The 18746-nt window shown below is 37.2% G+C and overlaps 1 protein-coding gene across 2 annotated transcripts in view; it reads right to left on the bottom strand.

Annotated features, from left to right (window-relative positions):
* The window catches only part of LOC131572920 (low-density lipoprotein receptor-related protein 6), a 114755-nt gene that overhangs the window by 82741 nt on the left and 13268 nt on the right, over positions 1-18746 (bottom strand). For both annotated transcript variants that reach the window (XM_058826365.1, XM_058826366.1), the window contains exon 2: positions 17888-18281. In XM_058826365.1, coding sequence (XP_058682348.1) covers positions 17888-18281 — 394 coding nt within the window. The remainder of the gene's footprint in view (positions 1-17887; positions 18282-18746) is intronic.

Here is an 18746-nt window from a genome sequence, read left to right as displayed (position 1 = left end):
AGCAAGTTGCAAAGGTCAAATTGGGTGTGACACAGATACCTGCAGTATTCACACATGCATCACATTTTAGCTACTAATGATGCTTTTATCCCTGTTTTTAGGCTACTGTCAGGTCCTGGATCCATCAGGTTTTTGTATGCATATGCTCAGCGTTAGTTTAACATAACCCAATCTCATACACTTAAAAAGCTGTGAACACTGTTTTTCTCAGCTACACAAACCTCAGATGCATAAATCTGTAACCTCAGAGGAGCTAATTAAGAGTACCACAAAGTTGTGCAGCAGCCCTTTCCTTTGCATTCTTGCATATGACCCAAGGTCAGGAGTGAAAATTGCCATCACTAACAACTTTTGTCTTTTAATAACATTGGCAGAGGTAGCAAGAGGTTCTAGATATCCATGCATGAAATATGTAGACAACCAGCAGAGTTCTTGATGAAACTTCTTGGACAGAGCAACATTAGCTCTTGCAGTTGCTCTCATGGGAATGACTTGCTGCTCTTTGGTTCAACCCTCCACAGGCAGCACTAATCTGTGGCCAGACTGTTTTTGAGCTGTGCATATTTAAAACAAAATTATCAGAGAAAACAGGTATTAGTTTGCAGAATAACCTGTCACTAAATATGCCACCCTACCACAGTAGTATCCAATCCCCACACCACTAAGCATCTCAAACAATTAGTTAACAGCTGTTCTGACAAGATTGTAGTGATACATGAGGCCCATGAGCTATTTATCTTGGCATTACAGTGATGCTACTTCTTTTCTGTTCTCACAATCCCACCTGCAGAAGCAAGAATGCATCCTGTGCTAGAAGCTGATGGAGCAAGAACATCTAACAAATGATAAAAAGGGTCTGTTAATAACTGTGTATATTTCCTCTTTTGTATCTGCTCATATATTTAAAGACAATACAACTTTCACAAAGTAAGCTGCTCAGTGCTGAGACAAAAGATGAACAAATCACTGGTGAATTAGAAGGCTGCTTCTAATTTAATGACACTGCTTTTGACAAGTAATAAAGAAAGATGTTTCTGCATTTCATAGTGTGGACTTTAATAAGTCAGCAAGAAAATCAGAGCATTACATAGGGATGCCATATAACTTGAAAAATGTCTTAAAGTCTCTATTAACCTTAGAGAAAAGCCGCCAGTGAGCAAAAATTAGAAAACTGATATGACATCTTAGTATCTATTAAAAAATATTGCCTATGAGAACAGCAAACAGATAAATAGTATTCCTGTATGTCAAACAGATTGTACAATGGAAGTATACAGGTCAATAAGAACACAAAGCTAAAACTTCTCACAAGGGGAAGAGGCTCTATCTCTCTTCAGCTGGTCATTTTCTGTCTCATGAAAAAAAGATCTCAAACTTATATTTTTATCACCCTCTTGCCTTCTAGGGTCTACAAGACAGGTATTAAAATGGTAAGCCTGACAAGCCTTGATCCCACCTTTCATCTAGGCAATGCGCAGTGTAGGACAAACCACTGAGCCAGAATGAGGAAGAGCTGACAAAGGAATGAGGACTGGGGATGTGGAAAGGGCAGTATGTTTTTTTTAGAAGTAGGTATTTCACTGTCATATAAGCCTTTCTTAGTTATCACCACAGTGGAACAGCATGTGACAATAACATTTAAAACTGAAAGATCTCTATGGATAGAAACACCTAAGAACAGTAAGATCACAATGCTGCCACAGCTGAAAATCCTCAGCCACCTTACCAGCTATCTAGTGTGGAATAACTGGAACAGAACAGGAAACTCAAGGCTCCAACCATGTGCCCCAGGATGTCAGCCTTATGAAAAGCTGTCAAAACAAATGTTTCCACCAAAAATGTCAATTTTGATGAAACAGCATTTCAACTAAAATAAATGGTCAGATAATTCTATACCAGCTTCAGCTAACTGAATCCTTTAATGAAAGTGCTAGCTCTTACTTCACCATTTGATGCAGTTTATATGATTTATCTCTTCAAATTAAGAAGACAGGTAGCATCTGTTTCTTTATGTACATTTCAACAGCACATTAGCACCATGTCTTTTACAGTCAGAAGGACTCAGCAATGGCAAATAATGCTTTTATCACAAACATTCCTAGATTCCATCTCAGAATCTCCCGAAGTGTTCCCAAAAGTGTTTACACTGATTCTAGGTATTGAAACATATTTTTATTTCTGCCTTTCTAATTCATCTAAACTGTTTGACAAGCAGTGCTGTTAGAATGAATATATAACAGCACAGCTGCTGCTTCACACATTTTAAAACAAACACAAAAGGTTGGCATAGCTTTGGCCCAGGCCTATCTCATTCAGGCAGAGAGAATCTCAGTGCCACTTCCAGCAGGAATCTGCAGGAGTGGGAAACAGGAAAAAGAAAAGCAGAGAACCACGTTGTGTTCACAAACCACCTAAATAACATCAAATGTCTTAAAAAAGAAAGTTAAGTCAGAAACTGATTTGCTCAGGATTTGTCATTAAAACAAACACCAAAACCACAATACACCACACAAAGAAGAAGCAGAAATAAAAACCTCAGTTATCCACCCCTTGAAAAATGTTGTAGTTCAGAGTACTGGCTCAGTGATACACAAATCACTCACTCCACTCAGCTATAGTGATAAGGCAGACTGCCACTGCTAAAACTCTTGTCTTTCCAGACATGTTACACCACTAAATATGTGATGCTTTTGTAAAGTTACATGCCTGTAACTATTGCCATTTCATGGTGTATAGTCTTCAACTTAATCTGTACCTAAACATTCCTTATCTAAAAATTAAATTCTTAAGTTCAAATGATGTAATGCTACCAAATACAGTTATTTTCTACACACTGACTTACTTGTGTAAATCAGCTGGTAGCATTTTCAGAATGATTATGCTGTCTGGATGCCTGATACTTTGTATCATGGCCCACTCTGCTGCTAATCACAAGAGCTGAGTATTCATTATACCAAGAGTTACACACAGAAACCTTCCTTTGAGACATTAGCTATTTATCTATGCAAGTGATTTGACAGCTTTTAACTTTAAATTAACTAGCATCTCACACTCAACTAAAATATTCAGTTGCTAGGTTTCCTGACTTCATTTGCCAGGTTATATTTAGACTTCTACAACACAAAACACTCACAACCCGTGCCGTTTTGGGTGACAAACCATCAGTTAAATGCTTCCTTAAGCAATTGTCTATTTAACGCTTTGTGCTGTGTTGTGATTTTTAAGCTATCATTGATACAAAATCACTACCCACCAACTCAGAACCAAGTGCATGTGACAACAGATGTCTTCAAATGGACCCTGTTTCCAGCCCAGCAACCACCATTTCCATGTGTACATCACTCACACAAACATTCAACAAATCACACAGTTAAGTGTTTCTATGCAAAAAAAGAACCTACGCATAAAAACAAAAGCGCTCACCTAAGTCTCTGTTAACAGCACTCTCAGTACAGTATGTTTACCCCACTCACAGCCACCTTGGCAATGGTCACGGATTTTATTACAGAAAATACACAGCATTAACATCAAAATACTGATTTAATTAAATGGTACTTTTCTTCTGTGAGCAACAAAAGTTTGTTTGTGGGATCATTCAGCTTACTTTTGCTCACACATTTTGCTCATTCTTGTGCTTCCAAAGAGATAAATAAAAGAACTGCTTCTCTAAACAAATTCATCCAATGCACTCTGGAACATGTCAAGAGTGACACAGACAAAACACTATAATGCAGAGTAAAGGCTGAAAGAGCAGAGGAAACTCTTAAAAAGTGACTGGCAGAAAAAAAAAAAAGGGCTTGCTTCCTCTTATGATATATGAAAGCAACCCTACTTCTCACAAGAGGAATATTAGTAAAACACTTTAGGGTTGGAAAGAAGTGGTAAAAAGGAGAAAATACAGAGCTTGGTGTTCATGTATATTTGTGAAAAACACTTTATCAGGTCACTTTGTCTTCACTACTAGTTATTTTTATTTAAGGTAAAACCTATCTTCCCACTCCATTTTCATACTTCCCCACTTGTTAACACCACTGTGTTAGACACAAATTCAGCCAAACTTGTGAAAAAGAGACCAGGACTAAAATAAAACTCTGAAAGAACCAATTGAACTCCTCCACTACTAAACTGCAGTCATACCCTCACTGAAGGACAACTCTGTCCCAAACCAGAATGCTGTCCATGCCGACTACTGTTTCCAAAATCACCAGCTGACTACAGAGAATTTCAGTTTTTGAAAACAACTTAAAGCACCTTGAATCAGAAAAAGGGTAACAAATCTATCCACAAAAAATCTCAAGGAAAAATAAAACACTCTGAAATAAAACTGGGCATGGCCATTCCTGTCAACAGTTCCTATTGCTGAAACATTGAATAAGGTGTTGTAATCAAATTAACTATACAACAGGGCATGTGAATTGCATAACTCGGTCTACAAGTGTCTAGGTGGAGACTGCACCAGGCCCTAAATTACTACTTTCTTAACTTACATGATTTCTCATCAGGCATGGAAACGCAACTACATTAAAATGGTATTGTCTTCAGTTATGCAACACAGGGTAATTCTAGGTGAAATAAAACTATATAAGGTCAAAAGGTTTATGTATATGGTTTCCCAGGAATTTTTGTTAACTCTCTGGATATATCAATCAATAAATCAATATCAATCACATCCCATCATGATTTTGGAGCATTAAACTCTATTTTTTTACATCCTTAAAACTTCAGTTAGTGACGCAAAGAAAACTCCCAACTATCGCTGTGAAGATTAGTACACAGCTCTCAACAGTTTTGAGAAAACAGATGCCAGTGACTTTGTAATTCCAGAGGAACAGACTGAAATGAAGAAACAAGTCATGTAATATCTTCAAAGTCAGACATAATAAGGCTAATTGTTCCCAAAGATTTTTCTTATTGTTTCTAAAAAAAGGATCCAGAACTTTTCCATCATAAAAACATTAGCCAAGCATTCACTAAACATACGTTTGATAAGCTTTCTCTTACATTCATGTGAACTTCTTGACCATGCTCACACCACTGGAAACCTACCTAGAAGCAGCAGAACATCACGAAAATGGCAAGTTTCATGGTTCACAAGAACCAAATATTTGCCAGGAAGATACGTGTGCAAAAGAAAAAGGTAGCCTTTTGCTATAACAAATTTTAAAAAATTTCAAGCATAAAATTAACCACATACTCGTTTCTCACTACATAGTGTGGGCATTTTTCAAATTCTCAGCTGAACTCTACTTCATTAACCAATTTTGGCACCCACATAGGGGAGAACTGTCATCACGTACACTGTTTTAAATGGGATTTTGGTCTGTCTTTATTCAACAGAAAAAAATACATAGATTAAGCTTAATTATATCCTTTATCATCTCAAGGGGAAAACTCTTGAAGTTCATATTCAGCAGGTCCTGAAAATAAGTTTTATATGGTATCTAGGGTCCTGCACTAAGAAAACAATCATTTAAGTCTGGACACTGGAATCCCATAAACTTTTTGCACAAAACTAGAGTTCTCTACCTAAACACATGGTCAACAATGCAATGGCAAACTAATGATTAATACTGTTTTTATCTATCCAAGCTGCATGGTCTACCAGAACAAGACAACCTGAAAAACCAGACAGTTGACAGGACAGATTCTAAGGAGCATCTTAAATATACTTTGGAAAGCAGAACTTGAGAAAGAAAAGCACTTAAAAGCCACAACCACAAAGGATATACCTAATGCTCACATTACACAAATTCCCTCCCAAAGCTGATGGTAAAGCATACTTTGAAAGTTGGAAAAGTGGATGGTGTATGTGGTGGGGAAAAATAGAGGGGAGGGAAGGAAACAAGAATTGCACAATTAGATGATCATGATAAATGTTTTCGAAAAAAGGTCCCACCTTCCTCCACCTCAAAACCCACATATTTGCTTTCAATTACGTTGTTTTAATGCAGAAATTTCACTGAGTAACCCTATTCTCAAAATACTACTGACGTTTCCATTAGCACAATTTCATTTTTTTTTAAAGTATATTTACTTAATAAATTTAGTTTATAGATAACTGGCTCTGTAGATTCTTTCACTGGTACAAAACTTCTTTTTCCTAGTTAAGCAGGTAGTTGTAAATTTAGGAATGACAATCCCCAATCAAATTTAGTCCTGGAAATCAGCAAAGTATCATGTCAAGTCACTCATGAGTTTAAGATTAGACATGTAGTACTAAAGGCCAGGTTTTAGCATCAAGTAACTCCTATAGATGACTTTCCACTTGATTTCAGGAGTGTTCTCATCAAGCCTGTTTAATTGTTCAGGGTCAATGTCTTTTATTTTGTCTTTGTTACCTTAAATACAGGACTTCTGCTAGTCTATAAAGAGCTGCCAGGCAGCATCTTCCAATATGACAAATTTTACTTCTGATCTTCATAAACTTAGTTTTAGAGTATCTTAAGAAGTTTCACTCTCCTCCATCTTTTCCAAAGATCCTGATAGCTGCTCCAAACCCTTAGCTCTAGGACCACAGAGTGTGAGGTAAAACAAGCAGCAAGAAGCATGCCTGTGAAGGCCTCCAGATAAAAGTCCAAAGGCTTTGTAGACTCAAATACCTACACCCAAACCAAGCTGTTCTAGAGCTACATTCCATTTTTAATGGGTTGGCTTTTGTAACACATTTCAGGCACTTCTTATTCATAGATCATTTGGTGTATGTACTGCTAAAATTATACTGGTGAACTCTACAGATAAAATATTCAGCAGTTGTTTGCAGAGGGCCAGGCTTTGCAAGCAGGAGAATGACAAAAAAATTTTAACAGGAGCCAGAGCTCAAAAATCTAAAACCTCCCATCGTGTTATGTAATGTGCCGGTTGTAGGTCGGGAGATGAAAACTCCACAACTTGTGCTCTAGGTGCTCATGAGACAGACAGCCTCATTTATCATTTGTCCCAGGCTAGACAGCCATTGGCTGAGATCTCTCTCCCTGCCCAGCTTCCTGGCCAGTGTTGTGCTTACTTCTCAGCTTGGATGGGGCTGGCCAAATTTGATTTGTGTTACGGTCAGATTTACTTTGTCTAGTCTAGGCCAGCTGTACTGTGACAATACTGTGACACTGTTGCACAGATGGCCCTTTGACATCTGGAATCCTATTAATACTGGAGAAAACAGGAAAACTATCTCTTAATGGATGACCATAAAGCCTACCAAAACACGAAAATTACCAAGCCTTTCTTCCAGCCACTGCTTGACTCTATTTCAGGTGCGTCCTGATGGACATTTGAAACTGCTGACACATTGAAGTATTCCATATTCTGGATTTTCCTTTTTTAACTTTCATAAGCTAATTATCTGTGTGTGATCAGTTGACAGCAGCCATTTTATTCTGAAGGGGGATACAGAGAAGACAGGACTTGCAACAATAGGGCCACAGTTTAATGAGAATCTGCCCCAGACAGGGAAACTTGTGACTGGAGGCAAGGAGAACCTGTTTATGTTTCATGGCTATCAACAAGGTTGCCCTTTGTCTACTTAAATAGTGGGCAAAATGTTCTGGTTATAAAAGCTGATGAAAGATCACCATTTTTAATTACATTAAAACAAATACATTTATATTAAGGACTCAGTTTTTCAAGTCTCATTTGCCTCAGTTTAGGAACTCAATTTTCCAAGTCTCATTTATTTAAATAGAAGAACAATTTTATGCAAGGAGATAATTCTTCTCAAAGAACAAGTAACAAATTTCTGTAAAACCTCAAGAACACATTGTACTTTCATGCTTTCATAGTATCCATCATTTAAATCCAAATTTGGTTTTGCAGTTATACAATGTTGATTGGGACTATATAATTTATTTAATGCTAAATCTTTTAGTGGTTATGAGCAGCAATCAGACCTTTACTAAAACAAAACTCTGGTTATAGTATTGACTAGTTGGCCAAGCCATCCTATGCCTGCCAGCTCAGCACTGAAGGCTGGCTTGGACACTACATTCAGCGATCCTTCTGCTCAGTCAAGAGACTGCCTTTACACATGTGTAGAGAGAGGGCAACAGAAATGCTCAGTCAGAACCTCCAGCTACCACTGCTGGCCACAATAAAGCACATTATAAAATACTGATTAAAACAGCATGTCACCCTATTGCAATAAAACAACAACCTGTTTAATCGGGAAGGCATGGTAAAATTACAGCACAGCCTGTACTTTTTATACAGCTAACAGAGCATTTGTGTAACAGCTCATGATCAGGTAAAGCATCATTTTAGTAACATAAGCAGGGACAATAAAACCAGACAGCTCTGCACTGTTAACAACTGCTCAAGCTCCATCACATTTCAAGTGTTTACAGTAAGAAATAGGCAGGTTTTGTTTTACACATCTGAAAATTCTTCCAGGATGTTCTTACAATTCCTCTACTTTATAAATCATATATTCCTCTTGAGTAATTTCCCTCCCTCACTTAATTTTTGTGCCAGGCTAACCAGGGTTATAACCAGATCTAAAAATGTCCTTCACAGAAACAAATTTTTTAGCATATACAAGAAAAATGCATGCTGAAAAATCATAGAAATATCTAAATAGTATCTTTTAGTACAAGAGTGAGTTTGCCAGAATTTAACTTGGAGTTTAGACCATGATATAAGGCACAGTTTTATTCTATGACAAACATCTTGTTTATAATAAGAATCTGTTTCTACTTGAGAATTAAAGACATTTATATGCTTCACTACAATACACAGCAAAGGAATCACACAAGCTTAATTTGCAAGACATTTTTCTTGAATTTTAAGGGAATTTTTAAACAATGGGCTAGAGCAGAGATCTTACTTATCCTTTGAATAAGAAAAATAAGTTTCATACTTAACTCAGATTTATTTAGGAAAAAGCTCTTAGCTTTAATAGTGCTCTTAGCTGCATAATTTCCTATCTTTAGTACTTCTTGCTTGAAGTGACAGAGAAAACTTAATACAACTAATACTTTATGCTGAAACATGAAATTAAGATGTAAAAGTGAGAAATGACCCGGTTCCCATGAGAAATGAAAATGAGAAATGAAAATGTAAAGTATGTGTTAAACAACCCTGGGGAAAGAAAGGAGGCGGCGGAGGAGGGTGTAAGAGAGAGACCCAGAGTGCTAATTTTTTTTTTTTTTTTTTTAGGAGAGTGGTATTAGAAGGATTCTAATTAAACTATTAAGGTCCAGAAAATGTGTTACTATTCTTTATATTTCTACTCATCAGTTCAAGGGGGAAAGAAGGGTTCCATATTTATGGGCACTTGAGATTTGCTGTTTGTGTTTGTTTTTTTGGTTGGGGTTTTTTGGGGGGTGGGATGGAGATGTTTTGCCAGTTTCTTTGGATTTTAGGTTTTAAGGTACAACACAATTAGACTGTTTCACTGTTTCTAGTATGAGATACAATTAACTAGACACAGACGCCACAAACACATATTACATATACAGCCTCACCCACACATATGCATTTAAAGTACATGGTTTAAAATCTAGAGCAATACCATGGAACATCATCACTGGCCCATCTGAAGTGACTCTGCTCCCACTGACAAGGCTCAGGTTTTTTCTATTACTTTCCTTTATTATAGAACACCCACAACTGGGCCAGATGTTTTGAAAGCAACCTGGAAGGGGGAATCCACTATGAAAGAAGCAGACTAACTAGAAACTCACAACTTAGGCTACAGTTATACAACACAGAGTTAAAAGGAGTAATTTCTTTCTCCAAGTGTCAAGCAGTAATCCAAAGCACTAACTTTTGCTTTGCTCAGCTCATTTTCAAGACATATATACAGAGATTCTAAAATGATAAAATAGTACTGGTTCAGATATAGGTTCAACTAACAACCCTGACACTCTGTGATGTGAGCCAAGTCTAATCTGCTCCTGTCCCAGGGTCACTGAGCAAGTTCTCAAAATGCTTATTTAGGTATTTTATTAGGCCACCTTAACATTTGTCCCTGGTATGTCCTCCTTTCTCACTGGCTGCACTGTAAAAGCTGCATCTGCTCAGTGTCCTCCATACAATGTATCATCCTGTGACATTTTATCTGACCATTCTACAAAGACGTCGGAACTGAAACACATTCATTCTCCACAGGGATTGTCTTATTTTTTTCCAGGAATGCAGCCAAAGATGTTTTTTCTATAGACTTTTTTCTTTGTTAATCATGCTGAAATTTCATACAGCTGAGTGTTCTGATTTTCATATTTTAAACAAACTTAATCCCTAGTTTAGTTAAAGAATATTATCAGTCTGTTTCAAATCATGCTAGCAAAGGAATTTATCAGCTTTCTTCAAGAAATAAGCCATAAATCAATCTCTCTTTTTGTCAAAAACATAAATCCTATTATCATTGTCCTCCAGAGGAACAAAGGAAACTTTCTGCTCCACTTTCTACAGCACAGACCGAAACCTTTGTTCTAAAGTTTGGACCAAACTTTACACTCTAAAATGAACACATTTCAGTAACTCCCCAAAACACAGATGGAGAACACACCCAATCCACAACCAACCAGACCCACTTTGATTTTAAATGAAGGAAATGTAAGATTTCTTCCATCTGTGCACCCTGTGAAAAGGCCAGACACCACCACACTCCTCTGACCCAACCGTGACTCAGGCTGGGTCTACACAGCTACTATTACCTGTCAGTTGTACAGGTGTGTTGGCTGATACTTCACAGCAAGACCTGTGAGTGAAATTTCATCTTGGGACAGAAAGTGTGTTTGTGGCACTGAAGCTCATCAAGAAAGGCAAGAAGATGGTTGCAGGATTCAGAAAGAAAATTTAAACCACTCTGCAATGAGCTGTAATCAATAAAGGCTAATTTTGTCTTCTGGTGCAGATCTGCCTTAACGACCATAGTCTGCAAGGCTCATCATAATTTCTGAAAAAATCCCCTCTATAATGTCTTGCCTTGAGATAGCAAAGAGATTACAAACAAAACCTTTCTCCAAGATGAATTATAGAAGTAATTCCTTGTGATTATTAAGCTCAGTCAGCTGCAATGGTTTTAGTAAGCAATCACACGCTCCCTGCTACAATTCTTAATAGCTGTCATGAATTCTGAAGTTATGATTTCCTGATAAACACTGCCAAGTTATCTAAGTTACATTTGGGGGAGAGAAGTATTATTTGTAGAGTGGGTTTTTTTTGTTTTCTTGGTTTTTTTCTCTGGCCCCTTCCCCAGAAACTGCATGGGTTTTCCTTTAAAGCCTCTCTGCTTCCTTAACAAGCAATGCTACTTTGGACTTCTTAAGCAAGAACATAGAATGAACAATTAACCAGATTATAACTCTCTGCTGCAAATTAATATGGTCCCTTTGAGTTTCTGTTAAATTATTGAAAGTTATCTTAGGACTATTTTTGTTTTTTAAGTGTATGAAGAAAAATTAATTAACATAATGCCTAACAGAAACTTCAAATCATGATTTTTCTTTTTTTAAATACAACAGATCTTCATAGTCTAGACTTGGATGCTAAATTATAATTACAGGGACTGAAAATGCAGATACAGAAGCCTGCCCAAAGACTCATCACCAGTTATTCATGCAAAGCAGAAATTACTACCTCACTTTAAATTCTTAGTTCTAACTTATTAAATAAACACTGCATACAAATCTGAAGTGTACTTTGATACATGGAAACTTTACAGCAAGTTGCATGAAATTAACTAATTCCTGTCACCCTTATCACTGCAGCACCGACCTGTTAAAGGACAGGACAAATGATACTCTTGAAAGTTACCTTAAATTGTCAATAGACTATAATTTTCCATATCATATTTACATGTCTCACCCAAACAAGTCTGAAATTGAAGATAAATTGAAAAAAAAAGCCAAAGAAATGAAATGTTCTGACAAACTTTACAGTGCTACAAGACACTACTGACATTCACAGGAATGTTTGCAGGGAGGGAAAGTGCAGCTCTCAACTGATCTTCTCTACAGTCTTGTTTTCTAGCCCAAGAACTGAATGAAGGAGATGGGGATGTCAGACTATTTTCAAAGTTGCCTACAGCTAAAAGCATCTACAAGTTTGTTATAGGAGTCTGTAAGAACAATATTTCTCCTGCACTAATCAATTCTGTGCACTCTAGATTGATTTCTAGCAAGCCAAATCTCTCCCATCTCCTCCCACAAGGAAAACACTAGGTAAAACAACTGCAAAATAAAGAGAATATAATAGCAAGCATGTTCATCTGAGCTCCTGGTAACCTCTAGCAGTAGGGTGAGGACAGGCAGACAGTGGCAGTAACATCTAAAACCAGCATAGCAAGATTTACAAGAGAGGTCACCTCTCCAAGTCCTCACTGTTTTAAATATGTGGGTTTCTGGTTACCTTCCTTCACCTCCTCCTTCACATGAGGCAAAAAAAGAGATGATGAGGAAGAAACTAAGATTTTGAGCTGTGCAATAAAATGACTCATTTACAATTTCTGCGTCTATCCAACATGAAAAAATTCTAGCATAGGACTAGAAACTAGCATCATATGGACCATATACAATCAATCTCAAACAATCTTTGCAAAGTTTTGCCTGTCAATGAGATTCAAACTAAGCAAAAAAGCCCTGAAGAAAAACAAGCAACCCCATAGAGTTAAAATTCAAGGCTATTACAGTAAATGAATAGTGTCTGATCTTGTTCCCACAAAGACCTTCATAGGACCAAGAGCCAAACTCCAAAATAACTGCTTATACTCAAGAAGCAAAGGGAGCTGTAGTAGTTCTAGGACAGGAGTTAGCAAGGACATCCCAGATGCTCTGCCAGGCTCTTGCAGGATGAAGCATTGCACCCTGCTGGGTTTTGAATCACACAGTATAATCCTGGCCTAGGCAACCTTCTCTGCTTTGAAAGGCCATGCCTGGAGATTCAGGTCAACCAGCAGTGCCTGTGCAAGGATCACCCAGCTACGAGTGACAGCAGAGATTCATTTTAGATCTTCCCAGAGTCACATGCAGCCCCAAGAGGCAAGGTAGGCCACTCCTGGTGCAGTTTCATCAGGACAACCTCTGCAATACTGTTGCAATCTTTAAGCAATGAACCTTGTGGTTTGTTTAATATCCTAGTTATTACCCGAATTTAGTGATGTATTTGCAATCAACATCATCTGATCAACAGTCTCCTTAGGTGAAGAAAGATGAAATACATCTTATAAATCTCTGTGCCATAATCTGCGCACACAGGAGTCTGCAGATTTCATATCACTTGTCCACATGTCACCTATAAAACCTCAAAATTACCTCCTTAGTACACAATCCAGACTATAGAACAAATGATCAGCTGAGTGCACTGATCTGTCACCTGTGAAACATTACTGTCAGCAGAGGTGCAGCAGAAAGATTTCCAATCAGAAATTATCTGCTCACAGGAGAGGTGGCATCAAGCAGGAGAAGGTATAAAGCAAAGCCTTCACTTACTTGCATTATTTTGGGAATTTACACCCAAAGTGCTATTTTATGTAATGTTAACTTGCCTGAAAACAAAAATATACTGTACAAGTGAATTTACTGGGAAATTCTTAATTTTTTTCATTTTTAAAATGTTTTTTCCCAAAATCAAAGGTACTGTAACTGTTATTAGAACTATCCATTTCCCTTTTCTTATTCTGTTGTACAACATCTACCATTCAGCAAAAGTACTACCACTTTCCACAAATCTTTTGTTGCAATGTGCAGATGTAAGGCCTGTACTACAGTTGCTTTTGTGCTTGACATGGTCAGACACCAGTTTTCAACTTTCAAAAAACCAAAAGAAGAAGGTCCATAAAGAAAGTATGTGTTCCCTGCAAAATTTTGCATGAAAAAAAATGCAAGTCTGCTGGGGGAGGGGTACCCATTAAACCTGAAGATCTTCCCCAACATTCAAAGTACTTCAGCCAGAAATCAACTTCAGCTGCCATAAAAAGCTTTGTAGCTCTTTGTACTCTAATTCCATTCATTAACCAAACCCCTTTACAACCCTAAAGTTTTACAAGACCTTAACAATTAAGGTAACTCTATATAGTCACTTGATTTAAAACATGTCCTGAAAAGCAAGCAATTAGTCACCACTTCTAGGAGGCACTTAAAATTCCCTTTGTGGTAAACAATACACATAGAAGAGAGTTCTGATAGAACTGGCCAGTTCAGAGAACTGAGCCAGTTCATTCTGATAGTGCTCCTTATGAAGAAATCTGATCCAGCTGTCTATAGTGTAATTTTTGGGGAATTGAAACTATGATAATGAAGTCTTTACCTTAAGGACAAAAAGTCTGCACAAATTAAAAACCAAAAATAAACAAACATACCAACCCCTCAGCAACAAAAAAAAAAAAACAAAACACAACCTGAAAACAGCAGTACAAATATACATTACTGCACTTTAAAGCTGTACTTGCTCAGGAATCTGGATATGCCTTTTTTTTTCATCTTGAGTGCTGAAGCAGAAAAATCTCTTTTCCACTTTCTCAACTTTCATGTGAGCTGCTCTTAAATACAGTGCTCTCCTGCACTTGGTGATCTAACACCTGGCCTTCTCCGAGCAAAAAGTCACCATTAAACTGTCAGTGTTATCCCCAGCTGCAGATCTTATTAAAAAGGGTCTCATGTTTAACACCATGGAATAAACAGTTCTAGAAAGGATGGACAGGACAAAGGAGCCTTCCTGGAACCTGCCAGTTCACTTCAAAAGCAGACTGACCAAACGCCCCATTCCCCTCACCTTCATCTCAGGGCCCTTCTCTCTCCTGCTACACACAAAGTATTTTATTAATTATCAAGACAAGTGAAACAAGTAAGTAGTAGTGTATGAACATGAGCAATGAGAAGCTCAAACCTCAGAATGTACATGGGAGATGGCCAGTAAGAAAAATATAGATCTTTCAGATTTTAATGCCTTCCTAGAGTAAGTAAAAAAAACCAACAACCCAGTCTTGGCTGCTGTGCCTCAGTTACCAAATACGAAATACTTTCCATTAGTAAATCCATTGCATTTATTATTACTAATAAGACATAGGAACCAAGTTTAACTTCTACTCCAGTATCTCAGTTACACATAGAACCTCACACATAATCACCTGATGGTTTTGGCAATGAAGTAAAGACTGGCCAAACCATTTACTCTATAATGCCTCAACTATTTCTGTAATGTGCTCTGAAAGAGCCCAATGACATTCCTCCAAAGCATCACAATAGCATCAAGCAGTGACCTTCAAAACCCTGGAGTATCCTACAGAAGTAGTTTCAAGGAAGACCAGAGCACTGGTGAAACATTTAAATTTTACTAAATTTCACTTTGAGAGACACTGCCAAGAAAATGCATTATTCATCATTATATATCTCTGCTAGTTTATACTGTTAACGTTTAATTTCCAAGTAGGTATTCTCATGTTTTCAGCAAGAGAGATGCATTTAACAAATACACATCCAACTCCAGAAAAGACTAGTAGTTTAGGCCTTAAAACAGCTTTCTCATGAAACACTTGATGCATGCTAGTTAAGATAAACTATTTTTCACAATTTAACTTTGATGAAAAACTGAACTTATTGGTAAAAAGGACCTTAGTGTAAATTTTGCTGCTAAATTATTTATTTTCATGAATTGCAAGTTTAGAATATTGTATCTGAAACAAACATCATCTGAGCACAATAGGAGGTGGATTAGACTGCAGGAAAATGTGAAGGGTTTCCTCTTGCTTTTCCAGGCTTCAGATTTTATTAACTGCTCTTAAAATTTTTTATGGCTTACTCCTACCACTATTTGCTAGGCAACATCTTGAAACCAAAAGACAATTACATGGTTGAAAAATATGTAAATATTAGTGAAAGAAGCATCCATACAAGAAGAGTTTGGGGAATTATTTATCTTTTTAAATTTACATCTCTGTGCTTACGTCAACCTTCCACCTATATTTCAAGCCTTGGAGGCTGTTCTGAGTTGTAACCAAATTTATCAAAAGCTGAAAGCTTTTTTGCTATAAAACTGCATATTAAAACTGCAATATTTGCAACTGCAATATGGTAAACCAGAAAGTGGATATATACTGCTGGATTACCTTCCTAAAACATACTCTTTATATAACAACTTAGAAAGCAACTTATTCAAAAATTTTGAAGAAAGAAAATATTTTGTCCTTAAATTACAGTTGTTGGAGGAATTTTTTTTGTTTTGATTAGAGGGATTTTGTTTGGGTTGGGGAAGGGGGTTTGGCTGTTTGCTTTTTTTTGCTTGAGTTGTTTTGTTTTAAATTTCAGCATAGTTTCAGGAGTGTTTACTCCTACTGCTTTAACAGATCATCAGTATGGAAAAAGTTACAGGTTTGCTTTACTTTTGATCTATTTCATTTTTCTTCCTGTATTTTCCTCTTGGTGTAAACTATTAAGAAAGAGTAAAAAGTGTGCAAACACTTAGTTGGGATTGCTGAGCATATTAGTGTGCACATTCAGAAAATACAAACACTGTTCAAGAAAAAGACCAACTGGCTTCACAACAGAGCTTTACTCCTAACCAACAAGAATCTCATTCTCTCTGTACAAGCCAAATCAAAGCCATTTTAAATGTGTGTTTCCTTCCTTTTTCTCTCAATTTTGGGATGGTGGGTAGAAAAGGCATGAACATTACAGTTTCCTTACACTCTTAAAGGGTTTTAGAATCTAATAATAAAAAAAAATAACACTATCATTGCCTCTGATTTACAAGTTGCAAATACATGGGAAAAGCATACATCCATACTTTTGTTACTTTCAAAACTTGAAATATAGGTACTGGAAAATAAACATATTTTCTGTATATAAATTGTCAAAGGACTATTGAAACTGTAGAAGAAAATATTCAAGATACAGTATTTCTATGAAGTTCAGGAAAGAAGTCATGTTTTGCAGAGATTTTCTTGTTTTGGAGGAAAAAAGCCAAACAAAAATTATAATGCGAAGAAGTGGCAAGCAGTGAGACACAACCCACATCTTTCCAAAGAAACAAGGCACTAATTTTTCCACCCCAAAAAAAGAGTTGGCTGAAAAACATATGTGAAATGGCAGTACAATAGATTAACTTCCTTGCTTGTTCAGGGAAAAAATATATAGTGAAAACAAGTTCTATATGACACATATGAAATCTTTTCAAAAGGATCCACAGGATCAAGGATATTCCATTAGTATTCCACTTAGGCTCTCCCAAACACTTTGTCACAGATGACTGCCTTTGGAGTAACCTCAAGCTAGCCATTTATGTAACATCACCAAAACACCATTGAATTTTCCATTGCTGGCAAACACTGCGTTGTCCCAAGAACAGAGCAAAAAGAGCCACACCCAGGGACTCAAACAGGAGCTGAGAAAATAACATCAGTTCTAGAAGGAGCTGGGACAAAAACACAGCATTTTTTAAAACAGGAGTTTCCCCAAGGTTGGGGAAAGGAGCATCTCTTGTAAATTTTCTGATTAAACTTCAAAACACATCTTAAGTTGTTATTAATACAGTATGTTGACTTCTCCCATTTCTTCAGATGCTTCAATATAGCATGAATATCAACAATGAAAAGAGCTCCAAAAAATTTCATTTCCTGATACTTCAGAGGCACAAGTCTATCTGTCCACAGGCAGCTGACACAGCCTTTTGAGGAAAGCAGATTGTATTAGGTTTTCGGTTAGAACTTCTCCATTTCTGTTAATTTTCTGCACTATAGCCAAACTAAGTTTCTAGCACTGTCTTTTAAAGTCTGATGATTCCTGATTGTTCACAAACCAACATGAATGGAATTTTAGAAGTCTGCAAATCACACCCATAGAAAGAGAAACAAATGATGCAAAATGGCTCAGGATAACTTTGAAAACAGCATTTGAAATCATTCAACAAACAAGAAATAGTACAAATTTTGGTATTTGTAACTATTTTTAAAAAGACTTACCCTCTTGCAGGATCTAAGGCGATTGCTCTGGGTTGATCCAATTCTTGCCAAAACAAAACTTTCCTCAGTGATCCATCTAAGTTAGAAACCTCAATCCGATTTGTTTCTGAATCTGTCCAGTACAACTTCTCCCCCAGCCAGTCACAGGCCAGCCCGTCAGGCGACAGAAGTCCAGAAACGACCACATTTTGTACACTCCCAGATTTATTGAACTCTGTCCGTTTGATGGCTTCCTCACTGACATCACTCCAATAAATCAAGCCCTTGAGGAACACAAAGTCCACGGCAGCCGCGTCCTCCAGTCCCCCCACAATCACCGTGGCGTTCTCCTTGCCATGGGCAGCATCCACCAGCCGCAGATCCCGGCGATTCGCATACAGAAGTAGCGGAGCAGCTGCACACAGGACAGAAACAGGGGAGACAGACAGACAGATGTGTTAACGTCACTAGTATCAATCATAACTTGCACTATGATGGTGCATCAGGCCATCAGTAGCTACTGATTAAATACTCTTTACAAAAATAAGAAATACTGGGGAGACATTTTGAAGTTTGACTAAAAAGCACCAGCTTAAAGCTTTTCAACTTGGTTATAAGTCTTCGTAATGGGCAGCTCACTCTTCTGGGTTGTGCATTATTAAAATAACATTAAAGAAGAAGGGAGAGAACAAAAAAAAAATGGAGGTTTGAAAGTGCCCAAATGACACTGCTCTGTAGAGAAGGATCAGAAAGATAAGAGCAAAGCAGTTTTTAAGCACTCAGTACTGGCTCACCTGAGAATGGATTTTCTTGATAGAATTTAGTAATATACACCCCACCTCTATAGAAGCATAATTCACATCAAGCTATCAGAGCAATC

This window comes from Poecile atricapillus, chromosome Z (genome assembly GCF_030490865.1).
Source record: "Poecile atricapillus isolate bPoeAtr1 chromosome Z, bPoeAtr1.hap1, whole genome shotgun sequence".
Classification (NCBI taxonomy): domain Eukaryota; kingdom Metazoa; phylum Chordata; class Aves; order Passeriformes; family Paridae; genus Poecile; species Poecile atricapillus.
The sequence above is the reverse complement of the archived record's forward strand: the minus strand, read 5'-3'. Positions and strand labels throughout refer to the sequence as shown.